Source organism: Ahaetulla prasina, chromosome 1 (genome assembly GCF_028640845.1).
Source record: "Ahaetulla prasina isolate Xishuangbanna chromosome 1, ASM2864084v1, whole genome shotgun sequence".
In the NCBI taxonomy this organism is placed as follows: Eukaryota; Metazoa; Chordata; class Lepidosauria; order Squamata; family Colubridae; genus Ahaetulla; species Ahaetulla prasina.
The window spans coordinates 252,340,946-252,364,967 of record NC_080539.1 but is presented as its reverse complement, the minus strand read 5'-3'; the positions used below and the strand labels follow the sequence as shown (position 1 = coordinate 252,364,967).

The 24,022-nt window shown below is 40.2% G+C and overlaps 1 protein-coding gene across 2 annotated transcripts in view; it reads right to left on the bottom strand.

The window, feature by feature from the left end:
• The window catches only part of XRCC5 (X-ray repair cross complementing 5), a 76,326-nt gene that overhangs the window by 25,958 nt on the left and 26,346 nt on the right, over positions 1 to 24,022 (bottom strand). For both annotated transcript variants that reach the window (XM_058195974.1, XM_058195965.1), the window contains exons 12-16: positions 20,504 to 20,594; positions 18,577 to 18,710; positions 15,882 to 16,078; positions 14,156 to 14,249; positions 11,256 to 11,325 (exon numbers count right to left, since the gene is read on the bottom strand). In XM_058195974.1, coding sequence (XP_058051957.1) covers positions 11,256 to 11,325; positions 14,156 to 14,249; positions 15,882 to 16,078; positions 18,577 to 18,710; positions 20,504 to 20,594 — 586 coding nt within the window. The remainder of the gene's footprint in view (positions 1 to 11,255; positions 11,326 to 14,155; positions 14,250 to 15,881; positions 16,079 to 18,576; positions 18,711 to 20,503; positions 20,595 to 24,022) is intronic.

Sequence of the window (24,022 nt, the reverse complement as noted above, 5' to 3'; positions counted from 1 at the left end):
CACAATCAGCCAGATGTTCAGACTGGGTTTGGCATTTTTGTCTACTTGTCGAGTTCTTACCAAGGATCTGGGATAGGCAAATCTGGATGTTTGACGGTGTTACAGTTATCGTCGGAGGATGTTCCAAGTAAAGCCGCCTTCTGCAATTGACTCATGGCAAATTTGTCAATGCTTATAGTGTTCAAGTGGTGCCCCAGTTGTTTTGGGATTGCACCCAAGGCGCCTATTACTACTGGTACTACCCTTGCTTGCCTTTGCCATAGTTGTTCTATTTCTATTTGTAGGTTTTTGTATTTTGTTACCTTCTCCAGTTCTTTCTCTTTTATTCTGCTGTCTCCAGGCACTGCCACATCCACTATCAAGACTTTTTTGTCTTTCTTATCCACAACTGTTAAGTCTGGGGTGTTATGTGGCAGGTGCCTGTCTGTCTGGATTCTGAAATCCCTGAGCAATTTAACTTTTTCTATTTTATGGTCCTACCAGTTCTTGCTCACAGGCAAATGATATTCCAATGCACCATTGTTGCTACTTTGTCATGCCACTGCTTGTAGTCAATCTGTGCTATCTTCTTGCAGCAGTTTACGAGGTAGTCCACTCTTTCTTCAGCTTCTTTGCATAGATGGCACTTATTGTCTGTTGCTGTCTTCTCAATTCTGGCTTTGTATACATTTGTCCTTAAGGCTTAGTCTTGTGCAGCCAGAATTAATCCCTCGGTCTCTTTCTTCAACTTTCCTGCTCTTAGCCATTGCCAGGTCTTGTTGTTGTTCTTGTTGCTGTTGTTGTAGTTGTAGTTGTTGTTGTTGTTAAACTCTTACGTTGATAATAATAATTATAATATGTGTTTGTGGAGGGGGAGTTGGGTTTATTGGTTACGTGTCATCACATAACCAATAAATTAGCAAATTGTGTAGATCTCTTCCACATGATTTGTTCCTAACTTGGTAGTGCTAACTTGGTCCTTCAGCTCTTCCAACCATGCACTCATTGCCACCATAACTGAATCCATTCACCTTCTCTTCTGCTCTTTCCTTCCACCTTTCCCAGTATTAGAGTTCTTCCAAAGAGATAGCTCTTTGCATATTGTGTCCAAATTTTTGTGTAAGCTGGTTTATATTCTATTTTACTGATTTACCCATACTATGCTTAGTTTTAAGTGCACGCTGGGTAAAATTATTACTGCTTGTCAACACACAATATTATATTTTTACCCCTAACCAGAAATCAAGATATATTTCTGAAATCCATATGGTTCCCACTTCTTGGATTTTCCAGCTATATTAGGCCTGACAACAACCTTGAACACTGTAGGAGTAAATCCCCAGGCAGAAGTATAGTGAGCCAATTAAAACAGAGTCTCTTTGAAATGATTCCTTTGAAATCTGGGCTGTGAAGCCTCTTCTTGCAGTCATTGAACTTCTGCTCTCCCACTTCCTTCCCATAGTTTCTGAAATAAGTCTTTCATAGCTGGCTAGGGTTTCCTGTGTTGCCCTACCATTACACAGGACTGATGGCAAGCCAGAAGCGATCATTTGTGCTCTCATATTGATCCCCACTGACCACAGGAATATGAGCTGACAATTTATTCCCTACTGGCACCAGCTCCATTTCTTCATTTCCCTCAGTTGGAAGGTGGCAACCTTCCAACTAGCTATCAGGGGTTAAGAGAATTACCAAAATCCACTGCTGTTCTTGGCCACTTCACTTCTAATGCCTCATGTTGATCTCTCTAGTTGCCCTGTTGTTCTAATGCCAGGAGCCTGTTCAATTAGGATTTGTTAACAGTCCTTTCCAACACATCTGTTCTACTTTCACTCTTGGCTTTCTCTGCCTTAAGTTCTTCCACTTCTCCTCTTGCCTCCTTTCACATCCAACTCCTTTATTTCTATTCCTCCAATTCTCATCAGTGTTGCCATCCACTCAATTACTGGTGTTAAGCCCTCTTCTGCTATCACACTGTCTTTGCCTCATTCTATGTTCATTTATTTGTGACAGACGAGGGTTTTTATGTCATATTCCGCCATCTCTCTGTTCCTGCTGCCTAGCAATCTTCTATCTTCTTGGAGGCTTTTTAATACCTGTCCCTTTATAAGCACTTCCTGTACTCAGTCCAAGAATCTTTTATTTTTATTTTTAAGTGGATGGTGGGCAGGTTCACCTGTAGACACTTTACATCTTCTTCCAGTGTAATGTTCTTAAAGCAATGACAAACCATTCAATTCCTAGCTGGATTCAGTCTTTCTGGAAAGCTCAGTAGGTGGATTTTCTTCACATGAAGTTCTATTCCTATTCCTTTTAGACCATAGGTGTCAAACTCGTGGCATCGTGTTGCCGTCACGTGACGTTTTTCCCTTTGTGGGCGTGGCCTGCGTGTGATGCATCTGCCCATGGGCCAGTAGTTTGAACCACCACCACCCGTTTTAGACTAAAAAGAGGTTTTTATTTTTTTAAATCAAACTCATTTTTCAGCTTTGTTGAAATTCCTTGGATTCCTTGGAAAGTCACCATAGGTTTGTCAATAATAATAAATAATGGTAAGCAAACCACTCTGAAGCTTATTTTCAATTATTAACATTATCCTATAGTAAAGTATCTGTGAAGGCATTTTTAATACATTTTGGGCATATCCTTCATGACACAAAGCCAAAACTGGCTTAGTAGGTTTCTCTGCAGAAATTCAGCGTCCATATGCTAACTCTAAACATGCCAGATGAAACACCCCATGCAGAAACTTTGGCTCTGTATATATTACATCAGAAAAAAAGAAAGCTGTAGCCCTGAGATGAATTTCCAAAGCCATCTACAAGCGAAGGCCTCAAGTCTCTAGTAGAGCATGGCTTTTAGAAAAGACAAAAGAAAAAGAGATGAAAAAGTTGAAAAAGTGAATACGGCACCACCCATTTCTTGTTTCAGCCTCTCATCACTGGTACAATCCTCTTAGTAGATGTCCAGGTAGTTCTTGAGAGGGGAAAAAAGATTCCTTAATCTGGGTTTTAAAAATTAATTGGCACTCTATCTGTTAAGTTTGGGTATTGACGAGGCAGGAGACCAGGTTAGTGACAACAGCTCTTTAATATAGTGTGACCCAGCAAAACTCTGGAGAAAAACCTCTCCTTATATACACTTCAGCCAGAGGCTGCATCCAATCAGAAGTGAGATACTTCCCGCCTAAAACTCCCGCCAAAACTTACAGTAATACATTACACTCCTTCCCTCCCAGAAGGCACTTTGCCAATATTTACATATTACTTCTCTACGTAGTCCCGCAGGTACGTGGGGCGTCTCCTGACTCTCCCGGACCTGCGCAATTCACTTTCTGGAGTTGAGTCGAGCTTGCCGGAGGGGCTTTTCGTTCCTCTGAGCTCCTCCTCCCGGCCATCCGGCCCTGGATTATTTTCCGGCTCGGACCTGCTGTCCTCTAGAGGGACCGGAGGGTGTCGCTGGACTTCGCCTGACTCAGATAAGTCTCTGTTTGGTTCTACACTTTCTGTTTGTTCTCGGCTCCAGTCAGCTGTGGGGTTAATTAAATCATAGTCAGGGCTGGTCTCGCCTAATCCTGCCTTATCGCTCAATCTGTTTCTTAATTGATCTATGTGGCGCCTCCAAACTCTGCCATCGTCTATTTCCACTAGGTAAGATTTGGGGCCCGTTTTGTCTATGACTATCCCCTCTTCCAGCTTGGGCCGTCGCTGTAATTATGTGCCCACACTGAGTCTCCTATGTTTAATTCCCGGATTCTATCTGGTTTTGTTTTGAACCCGTCCTGCACGTAGTTCGGTGTAGCCGGTCTAGCGGGCACCGTAGCTTCCGCCCATTAATAGCTCGGCTGGGCTGCGGCGGTGGCCACACAGGGGTCCTGTGTTGGACGGTTAGGAATCGTCGATCTGTGCCTGCCAATCGCCGGGGCCGCTTCGTGATAGCGCTTCTTCGCACTCCGAACAAAGCGTTCAGCAAGGCCGTTCGACGCGGGTGGAACGGCGCTGAGAGGGCATGTCGGATGCCCTCTTCAGCCAGGTACCCTTCAAATAATGCTGCGGTGAACTGTGGGCGTTATCGGACACGAGGGTGTCCGGTAGCCCGTGCGTGGCGAAAAGGTGTTTTAGTGCTGCAATGACAGCTCCAGCGGTTGTGGATTTCATTAGGATGATCTCCAGCCATTTGGAGAATGCATCCACCACAATTAGAAATGTTTGGCCGTGGAAGGGCGGCAAAATCAATGTGTATGCGGGACCAAGGGCCTTGGGGTTTCTCCACTCCAACACTGGGGCCGTGGGTGGTAGTGGTCTGGATTCCTGACATACCTGGCATCGGCCAACCCTGTCACCGATTTCCTGTCCATTAGGGGCCACCAAACATAGCTCCTGGCTAGCCCTTCATCCTTACAATTCCTGGGTGACCCTCATGCAGTAGTTCCAGGACTTTTTCTCAGCTTCTCTGGAACTACCACCCTATCCCCCAGAGCAGGCACCCCTTGCACAGACAATTCCCTCTTTTCTTTACAAACTCTCTAAAACGGTCGCTCATGAGCGGGCCATCCCTTGAACCCAACTGATTACAGTTCTTAACACAACGTCCCGGTAGGAGCCCCGAGCCACTCCCTGCGATGTGACTGGGCCAGAGTCCCAAGAGGCAATTAGTAGAACGGGGGTGCCCGGAGTAGGGTCCTCGATTTCCCCGGGCAATGGGCATCTGCTCAATGCGTCCGCATGCCCCAGCTCCTTTACAGGTCGATGCTGCAGTTTGTAGAGTAGGCGGCCAAAAAATAGTCCATCTGGTCAGCGGGTGATAGTGCCACTGGCGTTGGGCGGTCGCCAGCCAGTAATCCCAATAGCGGTCTGTGGTCAGTGATAATTTCAAAGTCTCTCCCAAAACGTATTCGTGAAATTTTTCACCCTGACACTATTGAGAGCCTCCTATCTAGCTGGCTGTAATTCCTCTCAGCCGGGACATCGTTCGTGAATAGAACGCTATAGGGGCTTCAGTGCCGTTTGGGAGTCTGTGGCTAAGTACAGCTCCTACTCCATAGGGGACGATCACAAACCAATACTAACGGCAGTCTGTTGTTGTATTGTATTAACAGGCTATCGCTTGATAGCAAACTTTTACTGCCTCAAATGCCCTATTCTCTGACTTCCCCACGACCAAACAGTGTTTTTCCAAGCAATTTATGCAGCGGTTCAGCAACGGTTGCCTTGTCTTTTAAAAACACGGCGTAAAGTTTACCAGACCCAGGAAAGCCTGGAGTTCTGTCTTGTTTTTGGGTGCTGGGGCTCTCTTTATCGCCTTGACTTTGCTCTCAGTGGGGTGAATCCTTTTTGTCTATTCTATAGCCCAAAATTCAACAGATTCGACCCCTATCTGACACTTGCTTGCTTTGACTTTTAATCCTGCCGACCTAAAAATGGCCAAAACTTTCCTTAACCGCTTCCCCAGTTCTCTTAAATCTTCCCCTGATACCAACACATCATCGAAATAGGGTACGACTCCCGGTAACCCTTGTAGGAGCCGCTCCATCAAATTTTGGAATAGCCCCGGGGCCACACTCACCCCGAACTGTAACCGGGTGCACTTAAAGGCACCCGGTGCGTTACAATGGTCTGGGCTTCAGCTGTGCTAGCATCTACGGGTAGCTGTTGGTACGCTTGTGCCAAGTCTAATTTGGCGAAAACTTGTCCGTGCCCTAGTGAGTGCAATAAGTGTTGCACTACTGGAACTGGGTAGGCGCTCTTTTGCAATGCTTTGTTCAAGGTAGCCTTGTAATCAGCGCAAATTCTTATGGACCCGTCTGGTTTTATAGGGGTGACGATTGGCGTCTCCCATTTGGCATGGTCAACTGGCACTAGTATCCCCTGGCTGACTAATTTATCTAACTCTTTGTCGATTTTAGGTTTGAGTGCAAAGGAACCCTCCTTGCCTTTAACCTAATGGGAGCTATTTGGGGTCTAAATTGAAGGAGATAGGGGTCCCTTGTACTTGCCTAAACGGTCCTCGAATAGTCTGCGAATTCCTCCATTAGGGCGTTTGCAGGTTGCATCCGCTCGGTGGACGCCAGTCACCCCATTCCCAACGCCCGGAACCAGTCTAGCCCCAGCAAGCTTGGCAAGGTTCCCTCGACTAACGTGATGGGCAGGGTCTTTTCGTATGTCCCGTGCTTGACCTCGGCGGTCGTTGTCCCTCGAACAGGGATGCGGTTGCCCTGGTAATCCTGCACCCGGGCCGTTGTTTCTGTAGCTTGCGCTTTGCGATGTCGGCAAGGCTTTCACAAAAGTGTCCCAGGACATGATTGTGATTGCTGATCCTGTGTCTACTTCCAGTCGGCACGGTACGCCTTCAATTGTCGGGTTTGTGAAGATCTTTTCTTGATGCGGGTAGCTGCGTGGTCTATGGTAACAGTCATTCGGTTTGACTTCGCGCTCTTTCTTTCCTGGCCAATCGCGGGTCGCCTCGCCGATCTCGCTCTGATTGGCTGGTTTGAAATTTCGGCGGAATGTGGGGTTTGCATCTCTGACTCAGAGCCGCTCTGATTGGCCGATTTGAATTTTCGGTAGGAAGGTTGGGGTGCTCGGCAGACTTGAGCCAGGTGCCCTTCCTTTCACACCGCCGCAAATGGCGTCCCTGAACTTACATCTTTGGCGCTGATGTCGCCCCGCAACTTCCGCATTCCTCCGGGTCTTCCTTGTCGATTTTCGGTGTAGTGGACTTCTTCCTCCTCTTCGCTGGTTGACTCACGATAGGTTTCTTCGTGGTGGACTGTGCTCGGCTTTGCGCCCGCCATCGGCGTGAGTCGCTTTTGTAAGGTGTCTGCTGCATGGTTGGACATCTCATGGGCTCTGGCTTCGTCCAGAGCGTTTGCCAATGTCAGGTTGCTCTTGGCTAGCAACCGTCTCCTCAAACGGATGTCTCTGACCCCCCGTATAAGTTGTTCCAGCAGCTCTTCGTCCAGATCGCGGTACTCGCAATGCTTGGAGGCTTGTCTCAGGGCTGCCATGTAGTCGCTGATAGACTCGCCTTCTTGTTGCCTGCGCTCCCCAAACTCGTACCGTCGAACGTATTTGGGCGGGGCTGGTGCGTAGTGATTCTTCAGGAGGGTCTGAAGGGTCTGCCACGATACGGAGTGTAGCGGTGTTGGCTCCGCTAGGGCTTCTGCGACGGCGATGACTGCGGACCCACAGTGGCTTATGAAGTAAGCCCGTTTGCGGTTGTCGGAGACTCCCTGTAGCTCGTTTGCCTCCAGGAAACTTTCGAAACGGGTCATATATATTCCCCATGTCTCCTGGGCAGGGTCAAACGGAGTGGGTGGCGTGTAGCCGGTCATCGCTGCATTCGCTATCACCTTGCTGGGTTTGATTCTCGTAGTGAGTTCAGCTCTGTTCTGGTGCTCTGCCTCAAGATCCCACCTTCGTCGCCAATGTTAAGTTTGGGTATTGACGAGGCAGGAGACCAGGTTAGTGACAACAGCTCTTTAATATAGTGTGACCCAGCAAAACTCTGGAGAAAAACCTCTCCTTATATACACTTCAGCCAGAGGCTGCATCCAATCAGAAGTGAGATACTTCCCGCCTAAAACTCCCGCCAAAATACATTACACTATCATTTTACCTCTATTCTTACTTAATTTCTCTCTTTGGGTCTTACCCACAAGTTTACGCTCTCACACAATTTTGGAGTGCAGCTCCCAGCAAACCAGGGATGTGTGAATCTGGTTCTGAGCTCCAAAAATTGTCTAAAAAATGTTAGAACAATCCTTCTTAAATTAAGGGCTTTTATACATGAAGAGCTTGTCAGTCAGCATACCTGATTTCCATCGCAGTTGGTGATAAATGACATGACCTACACAGTGGGTGTAGATCATGTGAAATAAAATCCAGCAATTACAGATACACATGACACTAGGAAACGTTTGCAAAAATTATTAAAACACCATCCTCTAAAACAAACTGGTAACTTTTGCTTACCACGTATTAGCTGAGAAAGCTTCACAAATACTGAGCCCAGGACAACTCATCTATCACCACTTCTTAGCATTTTAAAGATACTTCTCCCGGAAATCAATTCAAATATATACTATCTTCTGGTCTGCCACAGAACTTGGTGCATTAATTTGCCTCTCATCTTATTCCAGTGTCACAAGAAGCAGCATTGCTTAGTTAACCTTAGCTGATCTTGAAAAGTTAACCAAAAAGTGGTTAATACGTTGTAACAAGACTAGGAAGTGAAAGAAAAAGAAAAGGAAAAAAAATCACTCCAGAAGAACACTGCCAGGAAAAACAACATGGGCGCATTCAGATGGTCACCAGAGGTGGCTTTCAATCTGAGATTCTTTATCTTCACCTTATTTCACTGCCTATCCTCCAACCTGCAAGTTTACCTCCATCACTGCTTTTCACATCATGCTAATATATTGCTACTACTTAACCTACCTCCAGTTCAATTTAGTCCACTTGACCTATTTTCATGGCTTTTAAAGCTACTGAAAACAAATAATAAACAAATAAAGAAACAAAGAAAACAAAGAAAACAAATAATATATTATTTTCAAACCAGCATCAGATTGTGTCTGATGACATTTTAACAACAGTGCACATACTGGACTACTGCATGATCGCCTTATTTACTTTAGAAATGTATAAAGGTAAAGGTTCCCCTCGCACATATGTGCTAGTCGTTCCAGACTCTAGGGATGAAGCTCATCTCCGTTTCAAAGCCGAAGAGCCAGCGCTGTCCGAAGACGTTTCCTTGGTCATGTGGCCGGCATGACTAAACACCAAAGGCGCACAGAACGCTGTTACCTTCCCACCAAAGGTGGTCCCTATGTTTCTACTTACATTTTTTACGTGTTTTCGAACTGCTAGGTTGGCAGAAGCTGGGACAAGTAACGGGAACTCACTCTGTTACACGGCACTAGGGATTCGAACTGTTGAACTGCCGACCTTTCGATCGACAATTTCTGTGTCTTAGCCACTGAGCCACCACGTCCCTGCAGAAATGTATAAGGCTGTCCTATTCTGTGATGACTTTGGGCAACGTAAAAGCAATCATACAATCATAATAATACAAAAAAACACTGGGGAAAAAAGTACCCATTAAAAAACAATTAACATGCAGAATCTGCCATTCACTCGAAGCAAGACAGATTAGAACACAGCCAGGGTAAGTATGGATTTTAATTTTTAATTTAAGGTTCATTGTGTTATAGAAACCTGGGCAATATGTAATATTTCCTTGCCCCACTTCAATTTTGGGTCTAAGACTGTGATTTTTATATTTTCTCATCTTTTTTACTGCCTTCTACATTTTGCAAGTTAGAAATGTAATTTGTTGGCTGATCTTCATCATGGTGTTGTGTTGGGTTTTTTTTTTGTAACACAAATATATGTTTGTAGGGCTATAAAAACAGACTCCATTCTTCAGGTATAATTACCCATCCCTACCACCATTACCCTTTGGGGCCATTTCAGAGTCAGGACCTAGGAAATCCATGCCAATTTTGGAAGCACATACATATAAACTGCCAAAGTATCTTAAAAGTTTACACTCGGCCCTTCTTAAGCTGCTGCAAAAGAAGGAATGCAAACATGTCTGAGAAGCACACCAAAAACATTTTGTACAGTAAAACGTATTCCCAAGTTATGAACAAGGGAGATTTCTTTTTAAAGAAAAACATATTTCCACGGTTTTTACATTTTTTCCCCACATAAAATGGAAAAAGCATTTATCAGGAGAAAACCAACATGATTAATTGCATCCTTAAGATAATAATGAAAATGCATTAGTTCAGGAAGTTAGCATAACGTATTTAGTTAATTTTATTTGAAGTTAGGTTTCTCTATTTATAATGTAAAATTCTCGTTTACCGAGTAGGAATCCTTAAGAATATCACCGTATTCTTTTTCTTAATGAGGTGAACACAATTGACAGAAACTTCCCTGTAATTATAAACCATTCTGCAAATGGTTGGTAAATTAATGCTAGGTATCCAAAGCGTTCAAGCACAGACATCAAATGCTTCTGAGACAGCTGAGCAGTTTCCCATTATTGAATTTACTTTAATAAATGCATGTTAAAAATGCCCTTGTCTTCCAGATCTAATCATCCTAATGCTCTATTTATTTCATTAGCCAAGCCTTTGTGTATGTGCACATTAAACCCTGTGTTTCAAGGAACCACATTTCTGCTGCTTGATTTGATTAAAATAGCAGCAGTTCCAGGAGTACACCATATTTGTGTACTCTTGTGGATCAGATGGAGAGACGAATTGCAAAAGGAAAAAAAAAAATCTTTGGAAAGTGTGCCACCACTTTTGTGTATACAGAAAACAAAACTATCATAAATTAATCTCATTATAAAAGTAAATCTTTTATAAAGTAAATCTTGGGGTGCACAGAAGAGCACAGAGCTGTGAGGCTGATTAGTGCTAATTCTTTCCTTTGCCTTTTGATTAATTTTTGACAATGGATTTTAATCATCCTTGCTTCTTTTTATATATTGGTTTTAAGTTTTAATAGTTTATTTGTACACCATCCAGAATACAAATTTGAAGCAATTCTTTTTTAAAATTGGTGGTGATATCTCTTAAAAAAAAGATGTCTGCATAATGTAGCCATTATCCTTAATCAACTGCTAAGTCACATTTTAGATTTTATAAAAATAATATACATTTATCCAGAAATGCTGAATAGCAATACATATAGAAAACATTTCTTAAATGCTTTGTGTTCTGAATATGTTACAAAAGGCTTTTACTGAAACTTAACATTCATTTATTATTTATTACATTTTTTAGAAAATTTAGGATAATATACAGTATATATACATTGTAGATGTATTATTGCAGAAATTTAGGATTACAGTCGTATACAAACTTGCTATAGAAAAATCCTACTAAAAGTAGGATTAAATTCTAAATAAATAGTACTAAACAGATAACAAAGGTTTATTATATGTGAAGAGTTCCATTTTTCCCAATACTTCCAATATTTGTCTCAATACTTTTCTAATACTTCCTCACTTCTTCAAGATAAGAAAGATAAGGGAATCAATTAAGAATAGTTAACATCCAGCAACTCAGTTGGAACATATCACTATGACTCAGAAAGATTTCTGCATTAAATCTGAGTATCATTAACATAATTCTCATGGGAGTAGTGGAATTTGATTGAATAGTTTTTTTAAAAAATGGCAATATTTTGGAGTCAGGACACCTGGATCCCAACAGTATTGTCAATGTTTTTCATTCAAATAAATGAAATTCCATTTACCTTCTTTGAAGTCAGCATTCTTCTTCCTCACTAGCACGCTGAAGTTTTCTGCTGGATTGACACTTCCAACCTACCAAAATACTTCAGTAAGTCGCATCCTCGGCCCCAGCTTTCATAGCCTTCTTCTTCCCAATTTTAATGAAATACAAAGCTTAACTCTGATTTTTCTCATTTCTAGCTAAACCAAATAGGTCTTTAGATACTCATAAAGTGCAATGCCTTGGTCAAAACAGGATTTGAAAGGAAGAGTTCTGTAAAATGAACTTATAATATGTTGCCCTCGCCTGAAATTGTCATACTGTTTAAAGCAGGGGTCTCCAACCTTGGCAACTTTAAGATTTGTGGACTTCAACTCCCAGAGTTCCTCAACCAGCTTTCCACAAGTCTTAAAGTTGCCAAGGTTGGAGACCCCTGCTTTAAAGATTACAGCAGGAAAGGTTTATGTTGCTTTCATATGCGACTTTTCCTAAATTGCAAGTTAATTATTCATTCTTACTTATGCTTATTTACAAGACAAACATATCAGCCAAATGGATACAAAATAGCTGCCCTGGCCATCTAATGTTAGAAGAGCAAACATCCATGTGGCTTTCTAGGAGTACTTTAAATTCAGAAATTTCACAATGTGAACTATAACTATAATAAATGTGAAAAAAAGGCTAAGCCACAGATAGCTCCTATAGGAATTAAGAGGTCAGAAGAAATAATGTACTTCACTGAATACATAGAATTGACACAGAAACCAAAAAATAGTTTCCACCAATTACATGTAAGGGCTAATTTCAAACAAGGGCTACTTAAAATGTTCTTAAATGGGAAACTATTGTTTTGTTTTTTAATACTGTAAGGGTGTATGTGTGTCCTTGGTGCTCTCTGAGCTTGCTTGTTTTCTTGAATTTCATTACCCGAACTAGGTAACATCATCCATGCCAGTAAGGAGTGCTGTTTGCTGTCAGTTTTATATTCTAGGGGCTTGCCTATCAGTATTGGTGGGGGTGGTCTTAGGGATAGTAAATCAGACCAACAATCAAATAAGCAACATCAGACCAACATCAAATAGAATCTTTGCTGTTGGCTTCTTTGGCAGTTTCTTGATTGGGGTATTGCTTACTTGATTGTTGGTCTGATGTTAACCTTGGAGTTAATCTATGCCAGTGGTTCTCAACCTTTATAGTGCTGCGACCCCTTTAATACAATTCCCCACGATGTGGCGACCCCCAGCCGTAAAATTATTTTCGTTTTGAATTTATCGCGCCTGAAGCCGTATTGACTACCGATCTGAACTGCTTGCGATTGCCTTGAGGATGGAGGCATTAAAGTGGAGACTCCTCCCCTATTAAGTTTATCGCGCCTGAAGCCAGGGAGTGACTGCAACTGGCTTGAGAGGGAGACATCAGAGCAAAGATTTCTCTCTTTTTTAATTGATCACGCCTGAAGCCGAATTCAGCTAGCGATTTGAAGAGCCTGCAGCTGGCTTGTGAAGTCAACCATTGGAGCGCGATTCTTCAACTCACAAGTATACTTCCCATATTTCCGATGGTCTTAGGCGACCCCTGGCAAATCGTCATTTGACCCCCAATGAGGTCCCGACCCACAGGTTGAGAACCGCTGGTCTATGCTGATCTGGGTACTGATTTCTGGTGGTGAATGCTTGGCTCTTTTTTCTCTCCACCAGAAATCAGTACCCAGATCAGCATAGATTAACTCCAAGGTTAACATCAGACCAACAATCAAGTAAGCAATACCCCAATCAAAAAACTGCCAAGGAAACCAACAGCAAACAGCCTAATCAAAGAATCTTTAAGACCACTTCCACCAACACTGACAGCCAAACCACTAGAATGTAAAACTGACAGCAAACAGAACTCCTTACTAGCACTGATGATGCTACCTAGTTTGGGTAATGAAATGTCTGTAAGAAAACAAGCAAGCTCAGGGAGCACCAAGGACCCCAATGTCAAACCTGAGATACAAATATTCCCATTTATTAGTTTAATATTGTAAAGAGTGAAACAGTGATCTTGAGTCAATCACATTCACTCACTGGAAGCAGGCAATGGCAAACCACTTCCAAAAAAAACTTGCCAAGAAAACTGCAGGGACTTGTCCAAGCAGTCTCAAGGACCAAAACTGATGAAGCAAAAGCAGAAGAGGAGGAGGAGGGGGGAGGAGGAGGAGGAGGAGGAGCCAATACCAATCAAGCCCAGAATTATGTATTAGGGGCAAACAGATGCATCAGGAAAACTCACAAACATCTTTCATTATTTCTTCAAGTATTTAAGGCACTTTTCTGTGATTTGGGATGTGATGCAGAATCATCAATACTTATAACCATTAACATGTATGTTAAGATCCATGCATGTAATTGGGTCTTCAGAGACAACATGCATCTCTTTGCATTTCCTTATACTGAACAGCATTTCCCACAATCTCAACTCTATACTATACATCTTTCTGCTGAGGAAGCATATTACTAATGGCTCTAAATCCACAGAAGGCTGAATTATTTAAGGAACTATTATGTGTTCTTGTAAATATGCATTTAAAAAAAAAAGAATGCACACTTAAAGAGAGATCATGGTTTCGAAGAATAGGATGTAGTTTGTATGCTTTGTTAATCACTAAATCTATTGGATCTGAAATCAAAAGTGTGTTCACAAGGCACATTATGAGGAAACCATTCATAGCCTCTTGAGGGCTAATAATCTACAACACTCTTTTAATCATCACACTGGATAACTGTATGGGAAAAAATTACCAAAGAGGTCATTGGCTATAGCCTAAGAAATAGGTCAATCATCCAGTTCTTGGTACTTACTTGCCTCATCAAGAAAAGACACCTTTAACATAGTAGCCAATCCAACCTCTTCTACGGCAGAATCTTTGCCAAGAATACTTACTGTAATCACATTGCCTTCAGAGAGGCTTGCAATCCTGAAACTGGCTTCACCATCTTCTGTTTTTGCCTTTTTAGCATTGGGGCCATCTTCATTACTGGAACAAGATAAGGCCATCAATCTGAAGAAATTCTTCTCAAGATAAATTAACTAGTAATCACATCTACTGTGAGAATAATTTTAGAAGATTCGTATTAGGCATTCAAGTGTCCTTCAAGCTCCTTCCAAATTATACTTTGTTTCAGAGCTTATTCAGAAAAATAAGAAATCAGATCTGATGTCTGAATGATGAGACGTCCACCCGAACTACAACACCAGCTACAGAATGCTTTTTCTGAATACCTAAAAACCAAATATTATTGTCTCTGTATTTTACTAATATAGCCTCCTCTTGACGTGTTTATATGTGAATACTTTAATAGTACTTTGCAATCACATCCAATTCTTTTTAATGTTTAAACTGACATTAGCGATAATGGGAATTTTATATTTAAGGGAAAAAATCTATTTACCCTTCTAATATAATTTGCTAGTTCCCATCTTCAAACTGATAGCTACTAAGTACTTCTGTACACAGAAACCCAGAATGTCTTCTAAACCATCTTTCAGATTAGTATATCTAAGAGCTTATTAAACATCAGTTTGCAGTTGTCAGTACTTATGAGAAAAACTCCCAATTAAATATGCTCTTGTGCTGAATGACCTTCAAGAACATCCAAATCTGCTTCCTAAAAACAAGCCTTAGGGTTTAGCAAGATGCAATTTTAATGTCATTATCTGTACCTTCTCTCCATTAGACAGAAGAAACGAACATTATGTACACATATCATTATGACAAAAGGCCTGCTTTTGGCTTGGTCCCCTATTTTTTTCTAGTACAGGATATGCAGATGGAAGACATCCTTTTCATGCCAGATTTTCCTTTCCTATGAGGAAAAAAATTCCATGTCTCCAGAATATGTTGATCCTTCTTTATTCTTGTGCAACTGAGCTAAATCCCCTGAAGTACTGTGTAGAAAATTACGCTATAAACTCATTTAAAAAAGCAAGCCCAATTTAGCTCTGAGGAAAAGTGTAATGACTGACTCTTACATCTGGATCTGGATCTTTTTGGAGCAGAGATGGTTATCTTTCCAAAGCTGGGATATTAATATTTCTACCCTATGTTTAGATGGGTGCATGATTTTTTTTTAAAAAGCACATATAGTCCTAAACAAATGTTAAGATGCTTATTTGAGATGCTATTGTTTGTTCGTAGGAAAACCTGTACCCCCATGATGCCACTGGCAAATTCTAAAGAGGCTTGACTATTGCTGGAGATCTATAAGCTTCCAGACATACTTCAGAAAAATAAAATGCATATTTGTAGGACAAATAAAGGATTTGCCATTCCAAAACAGGGATCATTTTTGTGTCTTCTTTATGTTCCAGACTAGCCTAGACCTAGAACCAAGTCCAGCCCTGTTCAGCCAGATACTATCACTTGCTATTGTTCCACCAAAGAACTCTAGCAGACATTAAGTCTTTAAGGATGCAAAAGACAGAAGCTAGCTTTACATTCAATTAGAACATTAAGATCTTCTTCCCATACCATGTTATTGAACAAACACTTGCGGCCAGCCCAAACGCCCAAGAAGCAATGATGTGCCCCCTATAGAAGGAAATACCAAAGGAGATGAAAGATGACAAACAGCTAAAGAACTATTTTTTTGCAGTGCTGCTAACTCACTTGTCTTTGAAGATGGACTGAGCTGTCTTCTGCTCTTTTATTTTGCCTCCCTCCTTCAAGGGAAAAAGAGCTTTTACTTTCTGAAGAGGAGCCTGGCATTTTTCCGTCACTTCCGGAGGAGCCTCCAACATGTCTAAGAGGTGCTTTTCAATGGGCGGTAGAGGTGCATCAGGATGAAAAGCTTTATGCTGCAGGCACTGATGAAAGATCACAAGAGAATAAGCAATGTCAAATCAGTAAATTAATGAGGCTATCTATGAATCAGTCTATCTATGATTCATGAAAGGTATATTTTGCACTTTTCTTGTTATGACAGAAGATACTTTTCCATGAATACAGAGCAAGATTACTGTAGAGGATAAATATGAACTTGTCCTTGACTACATTCTGAAAGTAGATGATATTGTATGATATGATTTGCGATGCAAGGTTTAAAATATTGCAAACATTTTATTTATTTTATTTGTCACAACAGTATATACAGTATAAGCATAAGCATGAAATAACTATACGATATATAAGCATAAATATAATCATAAGTATGTGATAACTATATGAAATTGGATACAATCAAAGGGAACATTAGGACAGAAACGGTAGGCACGCTGGTGCTCTTATGCACGCCCCTTACAGACCTCTTAGGAATGGGGTGAGGTCAATAGTAGATAGTTTTTGGTTAAAGCTTTGGGGATTTTGGGAAGAGACCACAGAGTCAGGTAGTGCATTCCAGGCATTAACAACTCTGTTACTGAAGTCATATTTTCTGCAATCAAGATTGGAGCGGTTCACATTAAGCTTAAATTGTTGTGATTGAAGCTGAAGTAGTCTTCAACAGGAAGGATGTTGTAAGATGATTCTATGAGTTAAACTCAGGTCATGTCGAAGGCGGCAGAATTCTAAATTTTCTAAACCCAGGATTTCAAGTCTGGTGGCATGAAATTCATGCCACCAAACATTCATGGTCACTGTTGTCAGAATGACAACAATCAAACTCTCATTGATGAGTCCACTTTAGATTACCCAAAATTGTGTAGAGACCTGACAAATGAATAAAGCTATGGAACAACTTCCCATTGAATGTAGAACTTTTCCATTCTTTGTTAAAGTTCAAGAGGAAGCTAAAAGAATTTATCTTTTATCTAAATTTTTGTGGAACTAATATTGAAACATTGGACTGAAATTAGAATAAAATAATAATAAAAAATATTTCTGTATCAGAATTTAGGTCTATTGTAAAAGTAAATGATTAAAGCCTCTCACATTTAGATTCATTTGTGAAACCCCCAACTTCTCTATAGTAACTCCCATGAAGCTATCCAGTCTTTGTAATACAGAAATGTTAATTTTTCCATGTATCATTCATATTTTCCTGTGAGACTAGAATAAGTAATGAAGGGATATGCAGAGGCTAGTCTACTTGGGACTCGGTGGATTAAGCATTGCAGGAGGAAATGCTACATAGCTTATATGAGTTGCTGTAATATGTGTTTCTTGATGCACAAAAATACACAGAGCATTCTATCCTCAATACACATTGCTAATTTGACAACCACAAAGAATCTGGGGTAATCTGAAATTATGCTAACAATGATTTATTAAACCTGGATGCCACCCAACCCTCAATGACTCACAACAATCAAAGAATTTACTATAAAGTCAATAAAACATAACAGCGCTTTTTACTGCAATAATGAATGTATTTCATTCTTGCATAGAGAAGCTTGTTTCATGCTATTATATCTTATATTGTTATGAACAGGCATATTAATCTAATTTGGGTAAGAACTTGTTCCAATAAAATGGTAGGTCCCTCTCTCTTTTTATTTTAGATTATACATTAACCTGTGTATTTGATATATGAAAAGGTGATCAGAAACTGTTGATAGGTTTGGTGGTTGAGGGTATTACTTATGTTCTTATAAATTTTAATTCCTTTCCTGAGATTAATATTGTTGTGGTTGTGTTTATTATTTACTCCTACTATTTTAAACAGAAGGCTTTATGTTTCCCACTGACTCTGCGGCATGTATTCTCTCATTAATAATTAAATTATCTGGATCAATCTTAATCTTGATCGGGGTGGGAGGGTTATAGTGTAGTGAGTTGTGAAAACCCAATCAGTGTGTATCACAGAAAGTGTTGTGCAACCCAATACATTTTGTCTTTCAGTAAACATAAATTAAGATAGTTTAATATGTCATGCTATCATTTGATTCAAAAATGATTCTGATCCCACCCTTATAGCAGATGGAAGAGAGAGGAGGGAAAATCCCAGAAAGAAATCCCCCAACTTCAGTTTTGTACTAATATATTTTATTTCCTCCCCTTTACTCACTAAATTCAAATCATTCTTTTGATCTCTTGGACAATTAGGTTTTTTTTTTACTAATCATATCAGGTTTTTCAACATAGTGAGCAGCTCACAAACTCAGCTCTCATTATGGAGCCCAGGAAATGAGAGAACTGTGGGATTCTGCATCATTTCTGTTAAGCGAGGTGGGCCCAGGGCATATAAGGAAGGCAATAAGGTGGGGAATTCATACAGCCATGGTTGGACAGCTGGACAGCTGCTGGTCCCAATAGAGTTTGGTCAAGTTACATTGGTGGTGGTGGGGGGGGAAAATCAATCAATTCACGCAATTGGCCATATAATCGATCTAGCTGAGAAGAATGAGGGAAAGTTTTAGTATCTTACCTGGTACAATCTTTGAAACAGAGGATTTGGGAATTTGCTGGGTTTAAATATATCAACAAGGGTCCCTTCACTATCATCTTCACAAACCAAAGACATAGAATCAATCAGGGAGTCAACTGCAGATAACTGAGCCTCTGGATTATCAAATATAGATAAATAGTTAATATGATGAAACAGATTTTTCCTGTCATTTTATATATTTATTTACTCAATGTGCGGTCTGTATCTCTGTTCATATTTAACATTTCATAGCATAGCAGTTCATAGCATAGCGTAGACACAACAAAAGTAAAAGTAATAAAGATACAAGATAAAAGCAAAACACTAAAAACGCAAAGAGCACACAGCAACATCATTAGGTTTTAAAGGCTTGCCTAAAGAGTAATACTACACTTTGACTCATCTTTGAAGACAGTGTTCTCCAACCTTCCCTTCAGATGAGTGAAGCTCAAGAATTCTGAGCAATGGCCAAGCTATTAGGAGAAATCTGGAAGATGAACCTAGAGGGGAACCCTGATATTATGAAAGATCAGGTGTTTTCTTTCTTTTTTTTTGGAGTGGAGTGGAGTGGGGAGAAAATCTTCCAGAATGCACTCAAGTAGCACTCAACTGCAGCTTCCCCCTCTTCCTAATCCTAACAGATTCAGACTGTGTGTCATTCGTAAACATTAGTATACAAATTGAAATTTGGTTTTCGATTTTTATCACTATAATAAAAATTCTATTGAGTTTGATGGGCGGAGAATGAGTGTATTATAACTGATCCAATTTGGACCATTGAGTGGATACCTGAATCTCTGCCTCCCAAGTTTTAGTACAACCCTATTACAGGTAATAAATGGGCAGTATCAAACTACAAAAGAGAAGCACAGAATTATATACAATGAATATAAATAGGCAATTTCTATATATTCCTGACATCATCCCTGTTTCGCTTATAAAGCTAAATTGTCTTGGGATTCTCCGCGCAAATACTAAAAGATGTCACATTTTCTGCTTAGTTTCATCCTATTTTTCTGCCATGTGTGTCTCACTACAGGTTGTTTTTAAATACAACTAAAAGAATTGTTTTAATGTCAAGATATCTTCAGAAACGTATCTTCATTCTTCTGATCAGAAGCACTCTAATTTCTCCCATTAGGAAAGAGCCTGTCTTTCATCTGACAACTTTTATTCCTAAATATATATTTTAACATTACAGTATTTTACGTTAGGTTTACATCAACTACATTTAGGATAAGGAACAATCTTTTTTTTTTCACCTTTTAAAAAAAAACCAGTTTAGAGCTCATAATCACTCTCAAACTGCTAAGCGTAACAGAACAATCCTCAAACTGCATTTTCGTAGAGCACATCACCAACCATTTAAATGGTTTCAATTTTTTAAATGATAGAGAGAACCCAGTTACAAAAGGAATGCTGGATTGATAATGTCTCAATGCATAATGCTGCTAATAAGAAACATACACAAACCCAATCTTAATGTGACAGGAAATGTAACAAATTCTATAATTTAGGAAGAGGGAGGGCAGACCAGCAAATCAGAGAAAAAAATGTATCTCAGACTAAGCACTGTATCACAAACCCATCATTTGTTGTATGAATACAACAAAGGATTCTTTCAGTCAGATGATAGAAACCAGGAAGCACACTGTTGAACAGTATATTCTGTACTCTCCCCTTGCTAGATTTGATGACTCCATTTTCATAGCAACTAAAGGATATGTTGGAATCGAATAATGGTGAACTACCCTGATTATCCTTTGGCATTTAAGATCAGTGCCAAAGACTGGGGTGAAAGCTTAAAATTAAACACAAAATGTCTGGAAAATAATCTAAGCATCCGAATGCATATTGAGAAGCCATGATTTCTAATAAAATAAAGGATCCACACATTATAGACATGTGATTCAAAATGCAAGCTCACCTGTCGGGGTACACTTTTTATTATTTTTTAAGGAGGAAAACATGTAGTGCCTCAAATCTTCCATATAGGGTAATTGCACGTAAGCCAAACACTGGAACAAAATGGAAGAACATGGCAGTTGGAATAAAAGCATGTTGTGAATTTAAAACAACAACAAATAATAGAATTTAAATTACTATTTAGTTAAAACATTTAATAGAGTACAGGAAGGTAGGCTGGGTGACCGGCCCATCACTCTCTCTCAGCCCAACCCACGTCACAGGGTTGATATTGTGAGGAAAATAGGAGGAAGGAGCATTAGGTATGTTTGCCATCTTGTGTTATTTGTAAAAAACACAGGAATCAAAATATCACCATCATTATCCTGGTCTGAGCTATATTTCTCAGAAGATTATAACCAGTATCAACTACTCTCAATATACAGAGACTTTTCTTCTTGTATTCAATCCTTCATACAATTTTAAATCATTTACTTTCATATCTGATACTATGCATCAGAAGAACTTGACATTAGTGACCACCTTAAATAATTTTACTCTAGATGAACCAAGCCTTAGATATTTATACTGACAGAAGCAGTGTTCCTTAGCTTTTCTAGAGTATAATTGCCTCTGCCTCCTAAATTGCTCCTAGAGACGTTTTTTACTTTAGCAAGAATTGGGGCACTACCCTTTAGGATGACAACTGATAGATAGACTAACCTTCCACACAAACGCTGTATTTTTCTGCACTCAGAATTGGTTCTCCATTACATATGCTATTATAATACCCATTGCCATACATAGCCAATAGCCAATGAAACTCATAGCCTCAATTAACACTAATTTAACTGCTCCTGTGATTATGAGATTATGGTTTTCCTTCTGTGTTCAAATCTCAGAAATCTTTTTAAAAGGTTGCAAAATTCTTATTGACGGTCTTGGCTTTTAGACACCACCTGGTACATCCTTCTCTTTATTAATTGCTGGAGTGTTTTGCCTTATTTTACTTCTTTTAATCATTATGTTTGCTGCACTTTACTTTTATGACTGGTATTGAGCTATAAATAAATAAAGTAAAATAAAATAAAATCACTGTTATGTACTTCTGATTTCTTCTAACCAACTCTTAGTACGTCCCCCATTGTTAAATGTAAATGCTGCAGAGATGACACAGCAGTACAAATATTTTTGCTGGACTTACCCACTGTACAGTGTATGAATCATAAAGGTTTGTTGACTGAGTCATAATGGCCTGACTCATACATAATGTCAAGCCGTAAGGGGTGGGTTCACATGTTGTTCTAATGAAAAAGCAACCCTAAAATGAATTATCCCCTTCATGGATTACTGTGCCTACGCAAAGGGGCTTGCGTAGCTCAATGAAGCTATGAGCTATGCCATGCAGGGACACCTAAGACGGACAGGTCATAGCAGAGAGCTCTGACAAAATGTGATCACTGGAGAAGGAAATGGCAGCCCACTCCAGTATCTTTGCCATGAAAATTCCATGGACAGTATCAAAAGGAAAAAATGATGCTGGAAGATGAGCCCCCCAATATGCTACTGGGGAAGACCAGAGAGCTAGTACTAGTAGCGCCAGAAAAAGTGAAGAGACTGGGCCACAGCCAAAAGGACGCTTAGCTGTGGATGCATCTGGTGGTGAAAGGAAAGTCTGATGCTATAAAGATTTTTTTCTCCATAGGAACCTGGAATGTAAGATCCATGAATCAAGGCAAGTTGGACGTAGTCAAGCAAGAGATGACAAGACTGAACATTGACTTCTTAGGAATCAGCGAACTAAAATGGACAGGAATGGGTGAATTTAATTCAGATGACCATCAGGTATACTACTGTGGGCAAGGATCCCTCAGGAGAAATGAAGTAGCCTTCATTATCAATAAAAGAGTAGGAAAAGCAATACTGGGATACAATCCCCAAAATGACAGAATGATCTCAGTTCAAATCCAAGGCAAACCATTCAGTATCACAGTAGTCCAAGTCTATGCCCCAACCACTGGTGCTGAAGAGGATGAAATTGACTGGTTCTATTAAGCCCTACAGTACCTTATAGAATTAACACCAAAAATGATGTCCTTATCATCATGGGGGATTGGAATGCTACAGTAGGAAGCCAAAAGGTAATCGGAATAACAGGCAAGTTTACCTTTGAGTACAAAATGAAGCAGGGCACAAGCTGATAGAATTCTGTAAAGATAATACAAAGGTCATAGCAAATACTCTTTTCCAACAACCCAAGAGACAACTCTACACATGGACATTACCAGACGGTCAACACAGAAATCAGACTAACTATGTGCTCTGCAGCCAAAGATGGAGAAGCTCTATACAGTCACTAAAAACAAGACCAGGAACTGACTGTGGCTCAGATCATGAGCTTCTCATTGCAAAATGTAGACTTAAATTGAAGAAAGTAGGGAAAAGCACTAGGCTACTCAGGTATGAACTAAATCATATCCCTGATGAATATACAGTAGAGGTGACAAATAGATTTAAGGAATTAGATCTGATAGACAGAGTGCCAGAAGAACTATGGATGGAGGTTCGCAACATTATACTGTACAAGAGGTAGCAACTAAAACCACCCCAAAGAAAAAGAAAGGCAAGAAAGCAAAATGGTTGTCTGAGGAAGCTTTGAAAATAGCTGAGGAAAGAACGGAAGTGAAAGGCAAGCGAGAAAGAGAAAGATACACCCAGCAGAGTTCCAGAGAATAGCTAGAAGAGATAAGAATGCATTCTTAAATGAACAGTGCAAAGAAACAGAAGAAAACAATAGAATAGGGAAGACCAGAGATCTCTTCAGGAAAATTGAAGATATGAAGGGAACGTTTCATGCAAAGATGGGCATGATAAAGGACCAAAATGGCAGGGACCTAACAGAGGCAGAAGAGATTAAGAAGAGGTGGCAAAATTACACAGAAGAACTATACAAGAATGAACTTAACACCCTCGACAACCACCAAGGGGTGGTCACTGATTTCGAGCCAAACTTCCTAGAATGTGAAGTCAAATGGGCCTTAGGAAATCTGAGCAACAACAAAGCTAGTGGATGAGACAATATTCCAGCTGAGCTATTCAAAATCTTAAAAGATTTTGTAGTAAAAGTGCTACACTCAATTTGCCAGCAAATTTGGAAAACTCAACAGTGGCCACAGGATTGGAAAAGGTCAGTTTACATTTCAATTCCAAAGAAAGGCAATGACAAAGAATGTTCAAACTATCGCACCATTGCACTCATTTCACATGCTAATAAGGTTATGCTTAAAATCCTACAAGCTAGGCTCCAGCAGTATGTGGATCAAGAACTACCAGAAGGACAGGCAGGATTTTGAAGAGGCACAGGAACTAGAGTTCAAATTGCCAACATATGCTGGATCATGGAGAAAGCTAGGGAGTTCCAGAAAAATATCTATTTCTGCTTCATTGAGTATGCAAAAGCCTTTGATTGTATGGATCACAACAAATTGTGGCAAGATCTTAAAGAGATGAGAGTACCAGACTATTTTATTTGTCTCTTGAG